The sequence below is a fragment of the Mauremys reevesii genome, linkage group 5 (genome assembly GCF_016161935.1).
Source record: "Mauremys reevesii isolate NIE-2019 linkage group 5, ASM1616193v1, whole genome shotgun sequence".
NCBI classification, from domain to species: Eukaryota; Metazoa; Chordata; order Testudines; family Geoemydidae; genus Mauremys; species Mauremys reevesii.
Window position 1 is genome coordinate 55,069,797 of NC_052627.1, and position 21,847 is coordinate 55,091,643.

General features: G+C 39.6%; 1 protein-coding gene across 3 annotated transcripts in view; it reads right to left on the reverse strand.

Annotated features, from left to right (window-relative positions):
- Window positions 1–21,847, reverse strand: part of ZNF827 (zinc finger protein 827) — a 127,473-nt gene that overhangs the window by 11,182 nt on the left and 94,444 nt on the right. For all 3 annotated transcript variants that reach the window (XM_039540924.1, XM_039540922.1, XM_039540923.1), the window contains 3 exons: window positions 4,058–4,195; window positions 2,299–2,467; window positions 355–521 (listed from right to left, as the gene is read on the reverse strand). In XM_039540924.1, coding sequence (XP_039396858.1) covers window positions 355–521; window positions 2,299–2,467; window positions 4,058–4,195 — 474 coding nt within the window. The remainder of the gene's footprint in view (window positions 1–354; window positions 522–2,298; window positions 2,468–4,057; window positions 4,196–21,847) is intronic.

Below are 21,847 nucleotides of genomic sequence, written 5' to 3' on the forward strand. Positions count from 1 at the left end.
CAGTACAATTTTAGTATATTAACTACATGCCCCAGATTACAAGAGTGTAACACCCAGAAATCACCATACAGCTACTGAAGTCAAATTACATTTTAATAAACCAGTAAACAAATAAATAATAAGTAAACCAATAACCTGTGATCTTGACAACTTTAACTTCATAGAAGTCCTTTATTTATGCCCCCTGACTGCAAAGTGATCTCCCCAAGCAGACTTCTCAACTTTGTGGGGTCATGACCATAATTAGTAAGAATTTCAGCGGAGGAAAAGAGTGTTGATAGAAGTGTGAATGATTGCACTGAAAAATGGGGGGGAGAAGAGAGATCACAAGAGCAGAAAGTGTTGGATCATCACCTGTGTGCTTGGTGCTGACATGAGCCTTCATATCTGACTCTTCCATGGTGACAAAATTGCAGGCTGTGCAGCAAATAGAAAACATCCACTGCTCTTTATCCACGTGAAGGGACATATGACTAACAAACTGGACATTCATCTCTGTCTCAAATCCACATACATGACAGCTGCAGACAGAAGGGAATTAAAGAGAAAAAGAGTAAGAAACATTAAAAAAAATCCCCATAACAAATGTACAAAGCTTCTACTCATTTTCATAAGAAAACTCTTGCTTCACTAATCTCTTCTCTACTGTTGAATTTTCAATGGGAAATTCTTTTGCCGGCTGAACTGCCTCTGAACCAAGGGCCATGCCAACCTGATTAAAGGGAGGCCCAATGCAACAATCCCAAACATGCTATAATGATGCTAAATAATCATAAAGTTAATTAAAAACTAAGGATTCCAGATGCTGCACATCACCTAGCTGAATCCTTTGGGCAATAAGATGCGCTGCAGTCTTGCCAAGATGTTTAGGAAGGCTGGTACACTGACAAACTGAGAGCTTGCTGCACTCTCCAGGAGCCATTCTCAAGCCCTGGAAACAGTCCCATGTCAGATCAGGATCTCCTGCAGAACTGCCTGACTTTCAGAGTACAAGCAAGCAAAAATGGGATCAGGGATTCCTTCTACTTGACTGGACAAAAGCAATTATCACCTATGCAAATAATGAGCACTGATGCAAATTTTACAACCAGCAGATAACAACAATGATGTTCAGAGGTAATAGAAAGGAACTTATAGTTTAACTTTCTTTACTGTCTTCCTCTTGTTTTAATTAAGGCATTAACATTTTAAACAAAGCCAGAACACTGAAAACAGTCTTGTACTTGAAGGGGGATGGACGAGATAATCTAACAGGGCTTGTGTATTTCTGATTTCTATGACTGTAATTAAGACTACGTCTACACTACCCGCCGTATCGGCGGGTAGCGATCGATTTTTCAGGGATCGATATATCGCGTCTCATCTAGATGCGATATATCGATCCCCGAACGCGCTTCTATCGATTCCGGAACTCCACCGCCACGAACGGCGGTGGCGGCGTCGACATGGAGAGCCCCGGACATCGATCCCGCGCCGTGAGGACGGGTAAGTTATCGATATAAGATACTTCGACTTCAGCTACGTTATTCACGTAGCTGAAGTTGCGTATCTTATATCGATTTTTCCCCTTAGTGTAGACCAGCCCTAAATCTGTTCCCACCACCTAGATTGAAATAAGACTGATTTTGTAATCTACATGTACACTAGGGTGTAAGCTTGAAGAACATGTGATAGTGCTTACGTCAATAATAAATGCCTGAGCAACACAATTGTATCTGTACCATTCTTTTATCATCATGAGTTTTCCTAATGCTCCTATTCTCGCCTCCATAATTTTGGCCTTCTTTATTATATGGAAACATTCCTTCACAGGTAGTTGAATTATAAAACATACCTGCCTAAGGCAATCAAAAAGAGAAATAAAATAGAGGAAATGTTTATATGTATTACAGAAATTTTAGTTGCAATGATTGAACTAATTGCATCAAGTGGAAGGCACTATAAATTACCGCAAATGTGTCTACACACTAGTAAATTCACATACGTAAAAGGGAACTTATTAGATGTATGTTGAACATGTGGTAAAAGCTCATGAGGTATTTAAAGGCCTATCTGCCTTTCAAAGCCATTTAAAAAGTGCACAATTTTTCAAAGTGCCTAGCAAGGCCTGGAAGCATGACATAGCCAGCTGGGTTTTGTTGCTGAACGTAAAGTCAAATGTGGCTAAGCCAAATACTTCAGTCACGTTCTACCTTAAAACAAAAAAGGATCATCCTCATAATCTGTCTTTAGCACGCAGACAGGCATATAAGACATTTGGATTCTGGTCTCATGTATGGCCCTCTACTGGGTCCTCACCTGTAATAATAAGGGTGCTTCTTTCCACTGCTTTCAGAAGTGACAGCGCTGACAATGTCCTCAGTGTCTGTACTCACTAACTTCACAGAATGGACAGTCAGGTGCTGGTTCAGATTAGCACGGCACTTAGCAGCATAGGGGCACAAATGGCATTTGTATTTTCTCTCTTCTGAAAAACAAACAAATCATCTCGAGTGTGTGTATCAGTCTTAAGTGAGATATTTTAAAAACCTCATTTCAAATATGCAACTACATATTGCTTGGGTTAAAAAGTCTGAACAGCTGTTAGAATCATCCAGGCTGACACATTTAGGAGGTTAGAAAAAAGTTATCAGGTTTCACAATAGTAATTTATATAGATGACTCATTTTCAGCTAATTTAAGGGTATTTTTGAAATTTGGTCTGAAGATTGTATGACGTTTAATACAAAACTTTTTATGTTGTGGAAAACGGGTGTAACTGCAGGTCTGAATTGCCCCTCAGCCACTATAGATTCAGGTCAGTAATGTGCAACTCATTTCTTCACCTAGCACTTGTTTTTTCTGTAGGGTTGAAGTTCTTGAAGGTGGTTGTGTGCATATTATCTATCTTTCTATCTATGGAGTTTGATGCTTATTTACCAAAACTTGGAGAAAAGCATCTGTTTAGGTAGTCAAGTTCGGAACGCAAGTTAGCCAAAACCCCTCGAAGAACAATAAAACAAAATCCAAACCAAACTCCTCAGCAGTTTCTGATGCTTCACAATTTTTAAATTAACATCGCTAAATCTTGGCGACAAAGTCATCACACACAGCAGGTCTTATTTTGTATTTACTTGATTAAAAAAAACAACCAAACATTAAACTGCCCTTAAAACCTTTCCTCTTTAAGAAAAGCTGCTTCACTTTTGGAATACAATAATACAATGTGCAAACATTAACAGAGAGAAATTCAGAATCTGGATAAAACAAAAAATCACAAAACCACAGAAAACACCATTTGGGGGTTTTCTAGTATGGCCATACTAAGTGGTACTATATATACCAGCATTATGCGAACAATATTTTTCAGCACTGTCTGACATTCTTGCTTCCTAATCTTATTAATCTGTGCATTGCATCTCAACGCATTTGTCCTTTGGCTTGAGCTTGAGACATTCTCCCCAAAAAGCATGCACCATACACTGGCTAAAACATCTGGTTAGACAAATCCTCTGTATAAAACTATTGGGCATAGAGTCAGGTCTTCAGCTGATTTTAATAGATCTAGCTCCATTGATTTTATGGAAAAGGGTGTTGTAGAAAAGTCATCCTCTACTCCCTTCACCTGAGCTAAAAGTTCATGAAGGTGAACATCCCAGAGGCTAACTAATATTTGAAACACTATGGGCTGTCTCCTCTGCTGGTCACTAATGTTTAAAGAGCCTGTCAGATAAACAAAACCAAAACAAAATACAACTTTCCTCCTCTCTTTAGAGCCCTGTTTACAGGCTTGCTTAATTGGTGGTAACCAAAAGGTAGCTTGATATTATCAGAACCTGGCAACTGGACAAATTCCCATTTGACCATCTGTTTTCTAAAATGGATGATGGTTGGGCCATAATGAGTTAGGTTAGCTCCTTGAATTTTTAGCCCAGTTCTACTTATCTTCATCCCAAGTGAAGGAAACAGAGGACGACTCCACAACATTGTGTTTCCTTGCAGTGAAACTTGCCTCATTTTTTTCTTGCAACAAACTTGCATGACACTGTAAATGAGAACGCCAACGTGTTTGATTTACCTGTGTGCAATGAGAGATGTCGGGACAATGTCTGCTGTCGGCCAAACACTTTTCCACACACGTCACAGGGAAAGAGCTGGTCATTAAATTTCCAAGATGGCAATCCGTTTCCTGCATCCAGCCCTATCCTTTCTGTGTCTATACCAAAAATGCATAAATACAGTCTTATTTTAACTTAAAGAACTCTTAGATTTCACTCTATGGACTACTTTCATGTATCATGTAAAAGACAACACTCTTAACCCTATATTGCTGTTCATGGCGCACGAGTTCACATGAACTCTGAAGCAGAGATTAACTTAATCTGTAACCTAAACTGCAAATATTCCTCTGTTCCACGGTCCATAGCAATTTGAGCTTCTGATACAAAATCCCCAAGCAGGGCTTGCACAGAACCAGAACATCCTTGGGGACCCTGGCAGAACACGAAAAAAGCAATGTTACAGATGACTATAAAAGAATAGTATAGACAGGTAGCAATAATCTGATAAAACCTCAAATCCATCATAAAACTACAAAAACAAAAAGGCAATAAAAGATGCATTTTTGTTTTGTTTTTATCCCTACAAAGTCAATAAAGTGGCTGCTGTACAGACTATCCTGAGGCAACTGAGGCTCCACCACACCAGTGTTACTCCTCTCAGCTAGTATACAAGGAATTTCACAACACAATATGTACTGTAATTTTTCCCCATCACAAGCCTACTGTAGCTCTGACTATTTTGTATGGCATCTTTCCAACAAACTGTACTGCAGAACACTTTAGAATTACTATAAAGTTAAAGAGGCAAACCATAAACAGTAGAGAAAGAGGTACAGGCAAGAGAGAGCAGAGAAAAGCACTGTAATTCTGTTTTTCTAAATAGATCATTTCACTGGCCTTTTCACTTCCCCTCAATGTTGGGGGTCTTTCTTTTGAGGCATTGGTAAGTTTTACACTAATTTTTATTATTCACTTTCTCAGGCAATGTTTTCAAACATTTTCATTTTTATTGGCTTACTTCTTTGGGGAACTTTTGACAACTGGTCAGTTCAAAACTGATTGCAACGTTGCAAAGGCAGCAGCTAAACTAAGACAGCAAAGCATGATCATCAGCTGATGAAGGTTGAATTGTGATTCATCCTGCTCCCAGGGCCCTTAGGGATCAAAAACTTTCAACAGCTTGGGGAGTTCTGCTTGTCTTGCACTTAAGAAGCTACGGACCAGGAGTGAATCATCTTTAGAGAAGAGGGAGTTTTAACTACTTTAAGACTAGATGGAATCTCCATTAGTGAAAGTCTATTCCAGATGACAGAAAATGCAGAGGTGAAGGCTCTCAAACCACCAGACCGAGGGGAGGGATAGAGAAAAGGGTAGTGTTAGATCCTAGGCAATGAGGGGGAGTAGAAAGAGATAATGTTCACAAGGTCAGTTAGAGCAGCATGGCCACAGAGGGCAATTTTGAACTGGATCCTGAAACAAATGGAGAGCCAGTGAAGTTTGAGGACAGCGGTGATGTCATCTTGCTTCTTTGTACTACGTAATGCCAGGTTGAAAAGGGACCCTGGTGGCTCCGGTCAGCACCACTGATCGGGCTATTAAAAGTCCGGTTGGTGGCACAGTGGGGCTAAGACAGGCTTCCTGCCTGCTGTGGCTCTGTGTGGCTCCTGGAAGCAGCGGCATGTCTCTCTTCCAGCTCCTACATGTAGGGGCAGCCGTGGGGATTCCGCATGCTGCTCTCACCCCAAACACCAGCTCTGCTGCTCTCATTGGCCAGGAACCACAGCCAATGGGAGCTGCAGGGGGGGCTGCCTGTGGACAGGGCAGGACGCAGAGCCACCTGGCTGCACCTCTGTGTAGGAGCCGGAGTGGGGACATGCCATTGCTTCCAGGAGCTGCTTCAGGTAAGTGCCGCCCGGATCCTGCATCCCTGACCCCCTCCCACACTGCCCTGCCCCAGCCCTGATCTCCCTCCCACCCTCCAAACCCCTTGGTCCCAACCCAGAACACTCTCCTACATCCCACACCCCTCATCCCAGCCCCACCCCAGAGTCTGCATCCCCGGCCACAGTCCTCACACCCAGTTCCCTGACCCAGCCCAGAGCCCTCCCCCACCCTTAACCGCTCATTTCTGGTCCCACCCCAGAACCCACACCACCAGCCCAGAGCCCGTACCCTCTCCCACACTCCAGCCCCGTGTCAGCCTGGTGAAAATGAGCGAGTGAGTGAGGGTGGGGAGTGCGAGCAACAGAGGGAGGCGGGATGGAGTGAGTGGGGGCAGAGCCTTGGATAAGGGGCGGGACAAGGGTGTTCCATTTTGTGGGAGTAGAAAGTTAGCAACCTCACTTCGTACATGTCAGAAGCTGAGCCTCAGCATGCTAAGTCAGAGGAGATGCTTTTACACAATACCTCATTAAGGTTGAGCAGGAGGACTTCTACACTTAGAAGTACACAAGATCAAAGAAGGAAAATGTATTGGGTAATGTATTCAGTAATATTTTGTTTGTTTTGTTTAAGGGCCATCATTTGCAGTCAGCGTCCCCTTGACTAAAAGGCCAAGCTTCAGTGGGACTTTCTCCTCTATTCTACACCATCTGTGGGATTCTAGATGTACCATGTGAATAGCTAACACATCAAGGACTATAGAACCGGTGTGTGTTTATTTAGAGCAATAGAGGAAATCTGGATTGGGATTTCCTGTTAAACAGGTGCAGGGGGAGGAAAATACAGTATGACTCACCCAGGAGCTGAGGTGAGGCACAAAGGCTGAGACATTGTAATGTCCTGTAGGGCTCAAGTCATCACTGCAGGTCCCTGTCTGCACAAAGCAATGAGGCACTGAACCATGAGTAGTAAACATCACACTAGCACTGGCGAAGCTCCCATGAACCAGGACTCCCTGCAGTTGCAGGTTTGGCCTCCTTGTCTGTGCCAATTCTGCTTCCGTTTATGGAATAGAGCTGGGCAGCTTTTCAGTTGAATGAAAAATTAATTCCAATACTTGACAAGTTAAGTAATAACAGAAAGGCTCTCTAGTTGGGAGGGGGGAATTTATGTAGTTGTTATAGCATGTTTTATTGGTGGTCACACCTATCAGCACCACCACAGCTACATGTTGTTGGTTTGGGGGTTTTTTGTTTTTGTTTTTGCTGTGATACCATATCTATTTGTACAACAGAGACTTGACATTTGATAGAGGCCTTTGGATGCTACTATAATATAAATAAATAATAACAACACATTTTTCTAGTGAGATGACTCATACATCTGTGAAATCAGTCATTTTGTAAAAATTAATATGAAAAGAATGCTGACCATATATGTCACAACTTCCAAGAACATCAATAAACAACAACTCATTTGATTATATTCTTGAGCTCAAAACAATGACCATTTTGACTCTGCAGCAATGCTATAGATATTTTAGTAGAGCTTTCAGAGTACATAATTAAAACAGTGCTTCAAAGGGGGAATATGGTCATAATTATAAGAAAAGGTCAAGAGTGTGCAGGTTTCTTCAATAGCGTCACAACAAAAACGAATTAATTGGGACACATACTAAACAAGGAGACTCAAATAGAAGTAAATACATCTCTTAACAATTCCTTCCAGTATTAGTCATTGGCCTTCTTTTATCTCTCAAGAAGCTGAAATACAATATCCTGTTCCCTATGCTGGATTTATATCTATCAGAGTTGTAGGAAACTCATAGAAAGCTTGAAAAAAATATCCATTTTCAGATTATCCAGAGCTGTTAAAAACTAGTTCCATTATGTAGAATAGGATACTTTTGATGCTTTTAATTAATTAGTTTTATTTTAAAACTGTACTGCTGGGTTGCAACCTTCAGTGATTTTTCTCCAGTAGTTGCTGAATCACTTTCCTGGCTAGGATACTGCAAAGTATCTAGTCAGCGTGCCCCCTACTTTAGCTATCATGACCAATGTAAGCATCTGGTGCAATGAGGCGCTGACCACCTCCCACAAGGTTCTTTGAGGTCTTCACTCTCATAGAAATCAATCACTTTGAGTGATTTCATGCTGTGAAAGGACACTCTTTGTCATCCATAGTAACCAAAGCTCTTTGTCCAAAGAACAGGTACAGCAAACTTTCCCACACCCATTCTGTAATTTACCTCACCAATGATCTGAAGAGTCACTTCTGGTGGTGAGTGAATAGTTCAGTCATGATATCTACTCTATTCTTGGTTCCTCTGTTGGGATGGCAAATAGGAGTGCTGATTAGTGCCAGTTGTGATGGTGATTTTTCTGAAGTGGGTACGTATTTACCAACTCAGATACCACAGTATTATGGTAGATATCTTACAAATACTTTAAATGGAGGATCATTCAGTCAGACAGGAAGGAACTGGGTTGATACCAACTGATGTTGCGTAATTAATCACCATTACATGGTAGGCTTCCCACAGAAATTCATCTTTTATCAAATGTTGTGTAACAAATTTCCTTCATTAAACACCAACAGAGATTTTTCCCACATTGTGTACAAAATACTGATAATGTACTATAGATAGGGAGAAAGACAGGCTCATCTGTTGATTGAAAAGGTACCGTAGACACTGGGTGAGTAAAGAACCTGATCAAACAGGCATTTTTCTTCTGCAATTTCTTTGAATCCATAATTGTTTTGTATGCCAAAAAATCCTTACCTTTTTAAAAACAGGTAAGCGTGTTTGGTGAAAGATTTCTGATTTAAACCTATATTTAATAGCAAGTGCTGCTGGAAAAAGAGCAAAGTGAAAGGCAAATTTCAAAGCTTTAAGTGTAAAATACTGATGTTCCCAAATCAGAATATACTGTTATGTGTAGACTTAAGAGTTAAACATGTTTTAAAACAAAGTACTCTTGGTGAAATGCAAGGTCTCTAAGTGCTACTGGAATGCATAATTTTAAAAAGTAATAATATATAGAGTTCTGAACTCATGGATTTAAAACGGTTTTGAAATGTAAATGTATGGAATTAAGACTACACACTGTGTACCATATTAAAGAGTTAATGTGTTACTTAAAAAAGCTGAATTTGAATCTTCAATAAATTTCTTGATAAAAAAGTAGTAAAATTTGTTAGCAACGTTTCTGTCCTTTATGCTACACCCAGATGTCATTTTGCCACCAATCCTAGTAATTTCATATTGACAAGCAGTGTAAGGCTGATGGTCTGAAAAAGGGCTAGAGGAAGGTGGGAGAAAGCCCGAGTCAGTATTACAACTGCAAAAGTTTGCCACATTATACTGAATATTTCATGTCAATTCAATGCATGTTACACGTATATTGGCAAGTTTGATTTTGTATCCTCAAATTAGTGATATCAGTATGGACAGCATATTCCACCATCCCTTATAAAAAGCCTTTAAGATGACTTTTGCTTGAGAAATGCTGAGAGAGGATGCTTTATCTGGTTGAAAGTAAAAGCAAAGAAGAGAACAAAGTGTGATCTGAGTACATAAATAACTGTCCAGATTCACTAAATCAGCATTGTACATCACTGCTGGTAGTTCACAAAAGGGAATATTCCGACTCTGGTTTTAGACTATGAGACACGATAGTTTGATTATTTTCTTTGTCGCTTTATTTAGCTGTTTTTACATTATCGCTTCACAATGTTTTAACTGTATTGTATTTTAAGCTATCATATAGCATCAGGATTACCTTGACGGGGGAGACAGTGAGAATGATTTATAAATAAAATTATTATAAAAGAATAAAGCTATGGGTCACCAAAAAAAAAAAAAAGTCACATGAAGGAGAAATTAATGTTTATACTTTTGGTTGTTTCACTAGCTATACCATCTCTCATCCTATAACCCACGTAAATTGCTGCTTCAACGGGTTCCATTTCAAACCTCCACGCAGTCACACGTAATCAAAGGTTCCCTGTTCTGCGAGCAGTGGTCCTAGCAGGGCAAAGCAACCTGCATGGGCAGATCCTTATGTCCATGTAGAGTCCCACTTGAATGAATTATAAGGATTTTCCTGTGCTACAAATACCCCCTGAAAAGGTTGAAATTAAAGATGCTGATGAAGCCTAAACAGGTGCTTTTAGCATTTACAATATCATCATTCCTCTGAAAATGTGTATCATTTTTTATATTTAAGAAGCATTTGGAGTTGTTGATGTAAGGTTACAACTTCAGGATGGGATCCACACAAGCAGACTCACTCCACATGGTCAAGTGAAAGCCAGGGCAGTGATTTTGAAGATGAGGTGAAGGTCAGAAAGAGAAAACTGTGATGGAGAGATCAGAGACAGAGCAGTGCTTAGTGAAAACAAGATTGAGTGAGTGGCCATTTTGATCAGTCCTGGGTTGAAGGTTAAATGGGGAGGTGAGAGTAGGTCAACATGGAAGTTGAAGTAACCAAGAATGAGACAGAGGAGGAGAGATGGATATCAAACTCTGAACAGAAGGTACAAGATGGAGGGAACATATAACATAAGAAAGGCTGTACCGGGTCAGACCAAAGGTCCATCTAGCCCAGTATCTGTCTACCGACAGTGGCCAATGCCAGGTGCCCCTGAGGGAGTGAACCTAACAGGCAATGATCAAGTGATCTCTCTCCTGCCATCCATCTCCATCCTCTGACGAACAGAGGCTAGGGACACCATTCTTACCCATCCTGGCTAATAGCCATTTATGGACTTAGCCACCATGAATTTATCCAGTCCCCTTTTAAACATTGTTATAGTCCTAGCCTTCACAACCTCCTCAGGTAAGGAGTTCCACAAGTTGACTGTGCGCTGCGTGAAGAAGAACTTCCTTTTATTTGTTTTAAACCTGCTGCCTATTAAAGGCAGGGAAAAGGCAGGGGAAAGAGTAGGAAGTGGGGAGAAGATGGAAATGGCAGATGTGGAGGAGGAGGAGATCAACAGTAGAGCTATGCAAATAACAGATTTTTCAGTTCACTGGCAATTATGAAAAATTGAAGACATTTCATTGTGGGCCAAACAAACAATTTTTTTTAAAATTTTCAGTGAATCAAAAAATAATAAAAAAAACATGAGTCGACCCAAAACAAAACATTTCAATTTTTGAGAATTTTTTTTAACTTTCAATTTTATTTTTCAATAATTTTAAAGGAAATTTTGAAACAAAAAGTCATTTTGAATTGAAAACTCAAAATTCAGTTTAGAAAATGTTGAAACTAAAAGTTTAGTTTTTTTGGAAATTTATCATTTTTTTAAAAACTAAAACAATTTGGCAAAGTTGATGCAAATTTGCCAAAGGTTTTAGTGTCACCAAATCTGAGTTTTTCACCAAAAAACTTTTGGTCAAAATTTTTTTCCCAGATCTACTCAACACACCCATCACATTTCTTAGGGAACAACTCAGGGCAATGTCAGTGAAAGAGAAGCCACTTCGGGAGAAAGCAGTTGAAGTGGCAGTGTCAAATAGGGTAACCAGGTTTCTGTGACTGCAAGGAGATAGAGGCCCGAAAACAGGTGTAGCACAGGTAGCTGCTGTGCACGCTTCCCATGCAAATGTGATTCAACTCCGATCTGAAGGACCACTTTGGATCAAGAACAAATATTTCACAGAGGTCACTTGAACAGCCATCAGATAACTTTTGGTTCCTTCAAGTGCCTCATATTTAGCATTCAAAGAGGACAGAATACTCTGTGCATTTGTATCACCAAGGCTTGTACCACTTGAAAGCCTAGTTCTCTTTATTAAACTTTTAATCTTTAAAAAATAAAAGTTTTATTCAGAAAAAAGTTGTAATATTCAACCAGTCAAGCCAAAATTGCTTTAAAAACATGCATTTGGAAATTCTCCTCTCCACTCTTATCACTGCACTCAACTAAGATATTTCACTGGCTCTCTGTTCTTGTGCAGTGCCTCGTTCGAGATTTTTTTTTTTGCTTTAGAAATTTCCACTTACATGCTCATCCATCTTTTGTGCCAATAGCACAGCACTTAAAAACTGACTAGAGAACGCCTTTCCTGAACTATGCAATTAAAGTATGACTGCAAATTTGGTCTCTAAAAGCCCACAAACCACTTACAAACTTAATAATATATTGACTGTATGAAGTTTCATCTTCTCCAAATACAATATTTCTTACTCTCATTCCCCCACTCACTTTCAAAGTGATTCTACCTGCACTGTCAAAAGTTATGTTGCTAGTAATCCAGTTAAAATAAATTGTGGATTCTTTCCAGATATTGTAGTTCCTTTATAAAATATGCTTTCCTATTTACTTACTGTAATTGTGGGCCTGGGTGAATGCTGTTTTCATTTATCATTGTCACTACCACACTGAACTATCTAGTCTTTTATTTTTGGATAATATTTTAAATTGTGAACAGAAGCATTTGTGGAATCTTGTTTTATATGAGCAACTTTGATTTTTTTACTTTACATTCCCATATGCATCTCCTTAATATTTTAAGAGATCCTATTTCTTAACCTCACTTCAGCTGAAATACTATAAGTTTGTTTGTGTCCTTAATATTTTTGTTACGCTTTTTCTAGCTATAAAAATGTTCAGTATTGTCACCTGCTATATTTTTTAGTCACAATGCATGTCCGATAAGAATGGTTGTTAAGCAAATGTCAAGTTTCCTTTTTTACTAATTTATCATCCAAATATAATAATCTTTGTTCCATCTGGTAGAAGGAACATGTTTTATTTTATGAATCCTGAAACCATGATATACATTGTGCAATCCATGCTACAATATGTGGAAAAAAACTCATTGCTAAATAAAACAATTTAACTAACTAAACCTTAGTGGATACTCTTAAGGTTTTTCAAATGTTTTTGCAAATAATTATCATTACTATGGAAATACAGTGAATATCAAAATAATGTTGTTATGGTAGTCTGACTTACTGACCATAAAGATCCTTATTTGATAGAGAAAAAATAAGAAGACTATTTGTATATCCACAGTGTCATACTTCTAAGTTGTACATATGGTATTTCTAAAATTGCCTGGTACTAGGTTTGGAAGTATTGGACTAAGGAGCCAACATTCCCCTCACAAGGAAGCATTAACTTTGTGCACCGAGGTAGTCAAAATGAACAACAGAATTGCCCAAAAGTGATAAAGAAAGATGTCTGTTTCCATGAAGGGAGATAATGAGGAGATGGGGCTTTAATGAAGCTCAGATAGGAGTCAGTAAAAACATCCAGCCAACTATCTGCTCAAGCAAAGTGGATGGATGAGACAATGAAAGGTGGCAGCAGGAGTCCACCACCACAGACACCAGGGATGGGCCAGGTTGCTAAAAAATGGAAGTTCACAAAGATGGTGACAAACATAAGAGCTGGAATCTGAATAAAACAGGAGGCAGACTAGGAAAGGAGACAGAGGAAATTACAGCAACATAGGTGAGCCCAAGATGAGAGGACTTATTTTCTCTTGTCCTTAAAAAGCATTTCTACATAAACTTCACTTGCAACACAAATAATTTTCCACCTAAGCAGCCAGGTTTATGGTAACCTTAAACTGTATACCAAAACTTTGAGATTTCCTTTTATTTTAATAGATTCTCTCTTTTTTCCATATTGGATAAATGTGTTTGATTTACGCAATATAAAGTTACTGGCTGTTATCTATGCAGAGGCAAACAATCCTTTGACATCTGAGGAGAGGCAGGGGGATATCTGATCCTAAACTGAGCTTGAGTTTCAGTTGCCAAAAATTAAACACAAGTTGCTTTTGGTGCTTTGCCAATGTGACCATTGTAAAACCACTGAACAGACCTACGAGTCTCATGGTACATCATATCACATCCTGTGAAATGGACCAAAGTGACAAACAAAAACCTAGGAAGTACTTTTCAAATTTTGAGATTTTATTTTTTAAACTGAGTTTTCAAAAACAAATACACAACTATTTGCCCCATCTCTCTCTCTTCAAAACTTGCTTTTAAAGAGAGTAATTTAAAATCCAATATGAACAAATATGGGATGAAGTGAAACTTTTTTCCACTTTGCTTCTCATACTAATGTGAGTTTCAAATGATCCCAGGAATATGAAGTGAAGCCATCAAGGGTTTTTTTTTTTGGTTTGAAGATAAATCATGAAAAAAACACTCATTTTAGAGAGGTTTCCCACCCAGACCTTAAATCAGTCCATGTTTGTGAATCTTGGTGAAGCTAGTCTCAGTTGCATGTTTTAAACAAACTCTGAAACATAGATAATTCTGCTGTAGTTCCTTTACAGAAACTAGTTTTTACAACAAACGTAATAACTTTTTTCATCAACATCAGACTGTTTATAACATGGAAGAGGCCCCAACCTCCACCATATATTGTGCTGCCCTCTTCAATGTGAGTCATAAACAGGACTGCCTTCTCAGAAACTTCAATCTTTACCAAGACAACAGAAAATGGCAATGTAAAAAATGTATGACATATGCTAAAGTCAGATGGGCACTAGTCATGAAATGTAGCACTGATAGCAAAAACATCATCAAGCAGAAGTCCTTTCAGATCTGCATTGGCTTCAGAAGTTTATCTAACACCTTTACCATCATTAATGATGGTCACGATGTGGAAGGTCAATCAGTCTGACATTTACTTTTCTAACTGTAGCAGAAACAATTCCCCCCCGGGGTGGGAGGGGAGAGATGGAAACTGAACTATTTTTTCACTGAGGGAATTGTGACATTATAAAATCAGGAAAGTGGGTGAAACTGATAACAAATCCTCTTTTCCTTCTGACATATATGCTTTTAAAAGCTTAACTGATCACTACTGACGAATAGCACAATCATCTGAGTAACAAAAAACGTCATTCTCTTTGCCTTGTTCTAAAAAAATCCTTATTGTATGTTTTTAAAAAGAGAGTATGTATCCATTCCCAACACAGAACCTGAAAGTGTCTCCCAAGATCTATGAGAGTGAGGGATTGTCCTTCAGGACTGGTTGTAGATCCTTGATGATGCGCTGGAGAGGTTTTAGTTGGGGGCTGAAGGTGACGGCTAGTGGTGTTCTGTTACTTTCTTTGTTGGGCCTGTCCTGTAGTAGGGTGACTTCTGACTCTGTCAATCAGTTTCTTCACTTCAGCAGGTGGGTATTGTAGTTTTAAGAATGCTTGATAGAGATCTTGTAGGAGTTTGTCTGAGGGATTGGAGCAAATGTGGTTGTATCTTAGAGACTGGCTGTAGATAATGGATTGTGTGATGTGGTCTGGATGAAAGCTGGAGGCATGTAGGTAAGTATAGCAGTCAGTAGGTTTCCAGTATAGGGTGGTGTTTATGTGACCATCGCTTATTAGCACTGTAGTGTCCAGGAAGTCGATCTCTTGTGTGGACTGGTCCAGGCGGAGGTTGATGGTGGGATGGAAATTGTTGAAATCATAGTGGAATTCCTCAAGGGCTTCTTTTCCACCGGTCCAGATGATGAAGATGTCATCAATGTAGTGCAAGTAGAGTATGGGCGTTAGGGGACGAGAGCTGAGGAAGTGTTGTTCTATGTCAGCCATGAAAATGTTGGCATACTGTGGGGCCATGGGTACCCATAGCAGTGCCGCTGACTTGAAGGTATAAATTGTCCCCAAATGTGAAATAGTTGTGGGTGAGGACAAAGTCACAAAGTTCAGCCACCAGGTTTGTCGTGACATTATTGGGGACACTCTTCCTGACAGCTTGTAGTCCATCATCATGTGGAATGTTAGGCTTGAATAAAGACTGGTAGTGGATGGGTCATTACACAGACTAAAAACCATTTCCCCATGCTAATTCCCCCCCTACTGTTACTCACACCTTCTTGTCAACTGTTTGAAATAGGCTATCCAGATTATCACTACAAAAGTTTTTATTCCTTCTGCTGATAATAGCCCACCTTAATTGATTAGTCAGTTTCGTTAGCGTTAGTATGGCACCCCCATTTTTTTCATGTTCTCTGTGTATATATCTATCTATATATCTTCCTACTGTATTTTCCACTGCATGCATCTGATGAAGTGGGTTTTAGCCCACAAAAGCTTATGCCCAAATAAATGTTAGTCTCTATGGTGCCACAAGTGCTCCTCTTTCTCTCCTAATTCAGTTCCATGTAGCTCACCATCATTTTTAGCTCATTTATATTGCTTGTTACATTTATTTTGGGTGCTATAAAATCAAATCTGTATCTATTTCTGTATGTCTGAGTGACTACTGTATTTGGAAAATAGAATGCACTTATCTTCTAATAAAAGCCAGTGCAAGTTTATTTGTCCGTTGCAATTCAGTTTGTTATGATAAACTTCAGAGAAAATCCTACTCAAAACCAATCTAGGCTACTTATACACACCATTTGGACCATTCTGGTCTGTGTACATATTTAATGCTTGCTTTATCTGTCAATGTGCCACTTTCATTTATGAGTCCTGTTGAAATGGCGACTTCTCTTTCACAGAAAGAAGGCAATAATACAATTAGAGATTTGCACAGACACTAATATGCATATTCTCCATCCAGAAGTTTGATGTTAATAAAAATGAATTTGCCTTAAGGTTACATTTTTCACTCTGGGCTTCGGCATCCCTTTCCATTTTCCAGCCAAAAAGCTACACAAAAAATAATATACAAACTGTTTAAGCCAGTGGACAGATACACCAGCGGAGGGATGTAAAAATACAGCCCAAAGCAGCTCAGATCAAGTCCCTTTCCTCAGGGCTAGCTTTATTGATACAAAAAGATTCAAACAAGAGCAAAGCAACTCAGAACACTTGGATACAGCCACCTTTCCAGCTTTCAGCAAGCTGGTAGAGGGGAGGCCATATCCTTTCTCCTAGACAGCTGCAGCCCCTTCCCCTCTGCTTTCACAACCTCACTGCAGCTCACTTACATGATAGATAGTGAACCTCGGCTGTGCTTGAAACCCCTTACATACTGGGACTTAAGGAGAGATTTATACCTCATCTCTCACACACAAATAAGAGTTGGAGAGCTCCTACATGGAATCTTTTCCTGTTTATCTTGTATCCAGTAGCATTTTGTGGCATCAGTCTAGTCAGCATATTGGGCTTCCCGTAATGGAGTGGACTATAACTCCCAAAAACCAGTGTGGCAAATTTTAACTGAGGTCTAATTCGGAAGCCATTAGAAGAAAGGTATGAAAGTCTTCTGCCCACCCTCTCCTAAGGTACTATTTTTTTAAAAATAGTCTTCTGCCGGCCCGCCCTCACTAGTGGCTGATGGGATTTGTAATTAACTTCCGCCTAGGCAGACTGATGTTGTAGAAGATAGCTGTGCACAAGATAGAAGATGAGGTGAGGAGGAGAGAGTTCCAAATTAACTTTTAAAAGAAATGTCTGGGACATTTGTTAGTAAAAGGAAAAGTTGTTTTAAAAATCTCTCTTACTACTTTATGTTTAGCTTGTATTCAGATAAATTTCATATTTAGGAAGGAGTACAACTCACACCCTGACATTAAATTTCAACAAATATTCAGATATAGAAATATCAATACAAAATTTGGGCTTATTTATATGTGGGTCTAAATATGATGAAGAGCCCAATACAATACAATGCGTATTTGTAAACCAATGGCTCCTTCTATCAAGAGCCATACAACTGGTAATTTAATATATGACATCTTTATCATTTAAATTAATGACAGTTTAGAAAGTTCCATTTGCAATATCTCCATTCATTTTATGTATTTATTTTAAAATCCTAATGACAGTAAAACATTTGTGACTAATTCTTTTACTCCTTGCAAAGTTGTTTTTGGTGGAGTAAGTGCCAGGTTTCTTACTGCGTCTACGACATGGACTTTGGAGAGAGAAAAATGTTACCACGTGTGAAAAGTGCATCCAGTATGAAAGAGTGAAAAAGTCATTGCCCACGTGCTTTGTTTCCCACATGTAAGGAAACAGTTACCTTTTGCTGTTTTGCTTTGGATTTGGTGTTTGTGAAATTTATTAACACAGTCGTTGCCTTGCTGGGTTTAATGATTGGGATCCAGAGTGGGTTTATTTTGAATGAAACTGGAAGGTATTTGTTGCAAGTGAAATTACTTTGTTCTTGTGTTGGTTACCCAATGCTGATTTTGCTTTAAAAAGGAACAGATGCAAAAAGGGATATTGCACAAAATGAAAATATACATTTTTGCTTGTGTGGGAGGAATGTACAGCATGAGAGAAGAAAGGCTGTGCCAATTAAAGTTAACCCATAATAAAACAAGAGTCACAATGTTTCAGTTATAAAACAAGTACTCTTCCACACAGTCATTAAACATAGACCAGACTTCGGGTTTCTATAGCATCTTTCATCCTGATGGTCCCTTGAAGTGTTTACAAAGTAATTAGTGAGTGCAGTGACTCTGCAGTCAAAGAGAGCAGCCATTGTGCGCTCAACAGTAGTTCCAGGCATTAGCATCTGTTATACTGAGGAAAGGAATAATAGCCAGAATACTACGAGTTTCACATATACTTCAAAGAGATCTTTAAATTCTGCCTGGAAGGCCACCGAACACTGACTGGTAAACAACAAAACAGGGCTTGGTTTTGGTTTTGTTATTTTACCCAAAGGACGACATTGCCAGTGTCTGAATTAGAGATGGGCTTGGGCGGCACAGCTCTGAGCCAGACCTGAATGTTCTCAAAGAACATGGGATGTTCATAGCTAGGGTTTTGTCCAATCTCCTACAAGAAAAATGGTTAACTTGAATCCATGAAATTACAGGCCAGAGGTGAGAAAACTACCTTATAATCCACATCATTCTCCCTCTTTTGTGGACTGCTACAAGTACTGTAAATAGAGAATCTAGGCCATATATAGACTATTAATTTCATAAACACCCTCATGCTGTGAGTTTCTCTTTTGTGTGATCATAGTGAAGTGGTTTGTTCTGCACAGTTACACATTACCATGCCCTGAAAATTCTTTCAAAATGGAAAGATTTGTTTGACTGCTGAGATCATGTTAGTTATAGTGACTATAATGGATAACAGGAGACGGTCATTATTACAATATCAGAAACCTGCAACACATGGAATTTCTTAGTGACAGTTCCTGCTAGGGAACTCACATGCATTACATGCAAACCCATCTGGCAGCAGCCCTAGAAAAAGTGACAAAGGAAATGTACTATAGAGCTAGAATATAACAGAATAAGTTAGAATCACAGGCATCCCAGCTGGTTATAGCCCCAGAAAGGGAGCCAGGGATCTGGAATACCATTCCATTTGCTCACTATATGCAATTCAAGCTGTCTATCCAGGCAGTTGGAGAATGCGTGTCCAGCAACGTAAGTGTCTATGCTGCAGTTAGGCACGTGATAATGGGAATTTAAAGATATGATGCGATAAAGAAAAATGTGATGCAATGTGCTAAAGCCAGAACCACTGAAACATAGTTCAGTGCTAAATTAAGTTGAACAAATGCTGCTAAATCTGTGTCTCTAGGAAGAAATATGCCAAATGTGCCCACTCCTACAGCATTCCAAGTGAACTGGCTTTCCAAGAACAGCTTTCTACAAGCTGTAATGAGTCATCTGTCTCCTGCTACCAGAGAGTAACAAGACTAGCTGACAAATCCTCTCTCTTCTAAGGGCAGCAATGTAGAGAAAGCATACCACATAAGAGAACTTAAATTAGTTTTCTGTTTATGAAAAATCAAACTGCATATAAAGGTGATAAGGAATCGAGCCATTATAACTTAAACTGATTGACCACTCTGCCATAGGCAATTTCCTGCAAATCCTGGGCTTGTCACAGAGGTCTGTTACGTCTGATTGATTAGGTCGATATATTTTATTTTACCTATTTGGATGTATAGAAAAAATAAAGAGAGACCTGCAGAAATCTCTAGGCATCCCTGACACTGTGGTGCAGAACATGGCCTTGCACCTGCTTTCATAGGGAATATCCATAGGGATCAGCACTCGAAGAAAGGAATATTACTTACCTCATAGTAATTGGAGTTCTTTGAGATGTGGTCCCTATGGGTATTTGCTGTGGGTGCATATGTGCTCTCTGCATCTGGGACTGGAAATGTTTCCAATAGCAGTATCCATTGATTTGTGCCTGTGCCCTTCATGTTGTTGTGCTCTCAACTGAGGGCATAAAGGGCGCCACAGACTGACTCTCCAGTTCTCACTCTACTGCAAATCTGAGAGGATCTGAGCAGAGGGGAAGGAGGACAGGACACGAATACCCATAGAGACCACACATCTTGAAGAACTCCAGTTACTGTAGTGTAAATAACCTTCCTTTCTCTTATGAGTGCTGGTCCCTAAGGGTATTTCACTATGGGTGACTCCCAAGCAGTGTTCACTGAGGACGTGAGTGCAAGGATGTCTTCTGTATCAGTTTTCAGGAGTGCTGAACCAAATGTATCCCCAACTGAGTCTTGAACCAAAGCATAGTTCCCAATAAATGTGTGAATGAAGCCCCAGATTAGGCCAGAGCCCTGTGTACCTCCAGGGAGTAGTGTTTCCTGTCCTCTCTAGTATTATGAGGTTACCGCTAGGTGAACTGTCTGGTTCAAGTGAAAGTCAGAAGGAACTTTGTGGATAAATTTGGAATGCAACATTCAGAAATACTTTATGTCTGTGGAAGATCATATAAGGTGGATCCGCCCTAAGGGCCCTGAGCTCACCTACTCTTCTGGCCAAGGTGATATCAGTGAAGGTGGCCTTCCTAACAGCTAAGTGCAAGAGGAAGCAGGAGGCTAAGTGTTCAAATGGCAGCTTCATAAGTGCTGGCAGTACAAGGTTCAGATCTCAAGCAGGAATAGGTCTTGATACTGACAGGAACGTCCTGACAGTGCCTTTTTAGAACTTTACTGTGGGGCAGAGGTGGGGGAGAAAACAGCAGTTCTCCACTAGAGGATGAAATGCACTAATAGCTGCTAACGTACCTATAATGAACTGATGGGTAGGCCCAATGACTTCAAGGAGAGGAGACAGTACAAGGTAAGAGGAATCCGGGACTCCTTAGGAAACAATAATGCTTTTGTCAGATGGAGAACCTATTCCATTTGGCAACATAAAACTTTCTTGTAGAGTTTCCTGCTATTGAGAAGGATGTACACCTCTATCCCGATATAACGCGACCCGATATAACACGAATTTGAATATAACGCGGTAAAGCAGTGCTCCAGGTGGGCGGGGCTGTGCACTCTGGTGGATCAAAGCAAGTTCGATATAATGCGGTTTCACCTATAATGCAATAAGATTTGTTGTCTCCCAAGGACAGCATTATATAGGGTAGAGGTGTATTGGACCTCCTGTGAGCATGATTTCTCTTAAGTCTCTTGCTCAGGCAAAAACCAGGCTGCCAGGTGGGGATGGTTGGTTTTGTCTCCATTCTTTGACAGTAGGTCCAGAAATGGCTGTAGGTGAATGCACAGGAAGGAGGTCAGCTGCAGAGCCATGGTGAATCAGAACTGTTGCAGCCACCATGACTAATAGCAAAGGGTAAGGTAAAAAAGAGAAAAGATCTGAACACTCCACACAAAACTGAGATTTTGAAAACAAAATTAATCAAGGAACCAAAGGACACGAAGAGAAGAAATTCTTGAATTGCCTATACACTAATGCTAGGAGTCTGGGGAACAAACAGAGGAATTGGAATTGCTCATTTATGAGAATAAATTCAATCGAGCTGATATTACTGAAATGTGGTGGGACAGTTCACACTACTGGAATGTTAAAATCAATGGTTATAACCTATTTAGGAAGGATCGAGTGGGCAAAAGGGGAAAGGGAATAGAGCTCTGTCAAAAATGGCATTACCTGTTCCAAAGTCACTGATAACTCAGAAGAAAATGATCTTGAATGCTTATGGATCAATGTCCTAACCACTAAGACTCAAAATGGGGTATTAGTTGGTTTATGTTACAGATCAC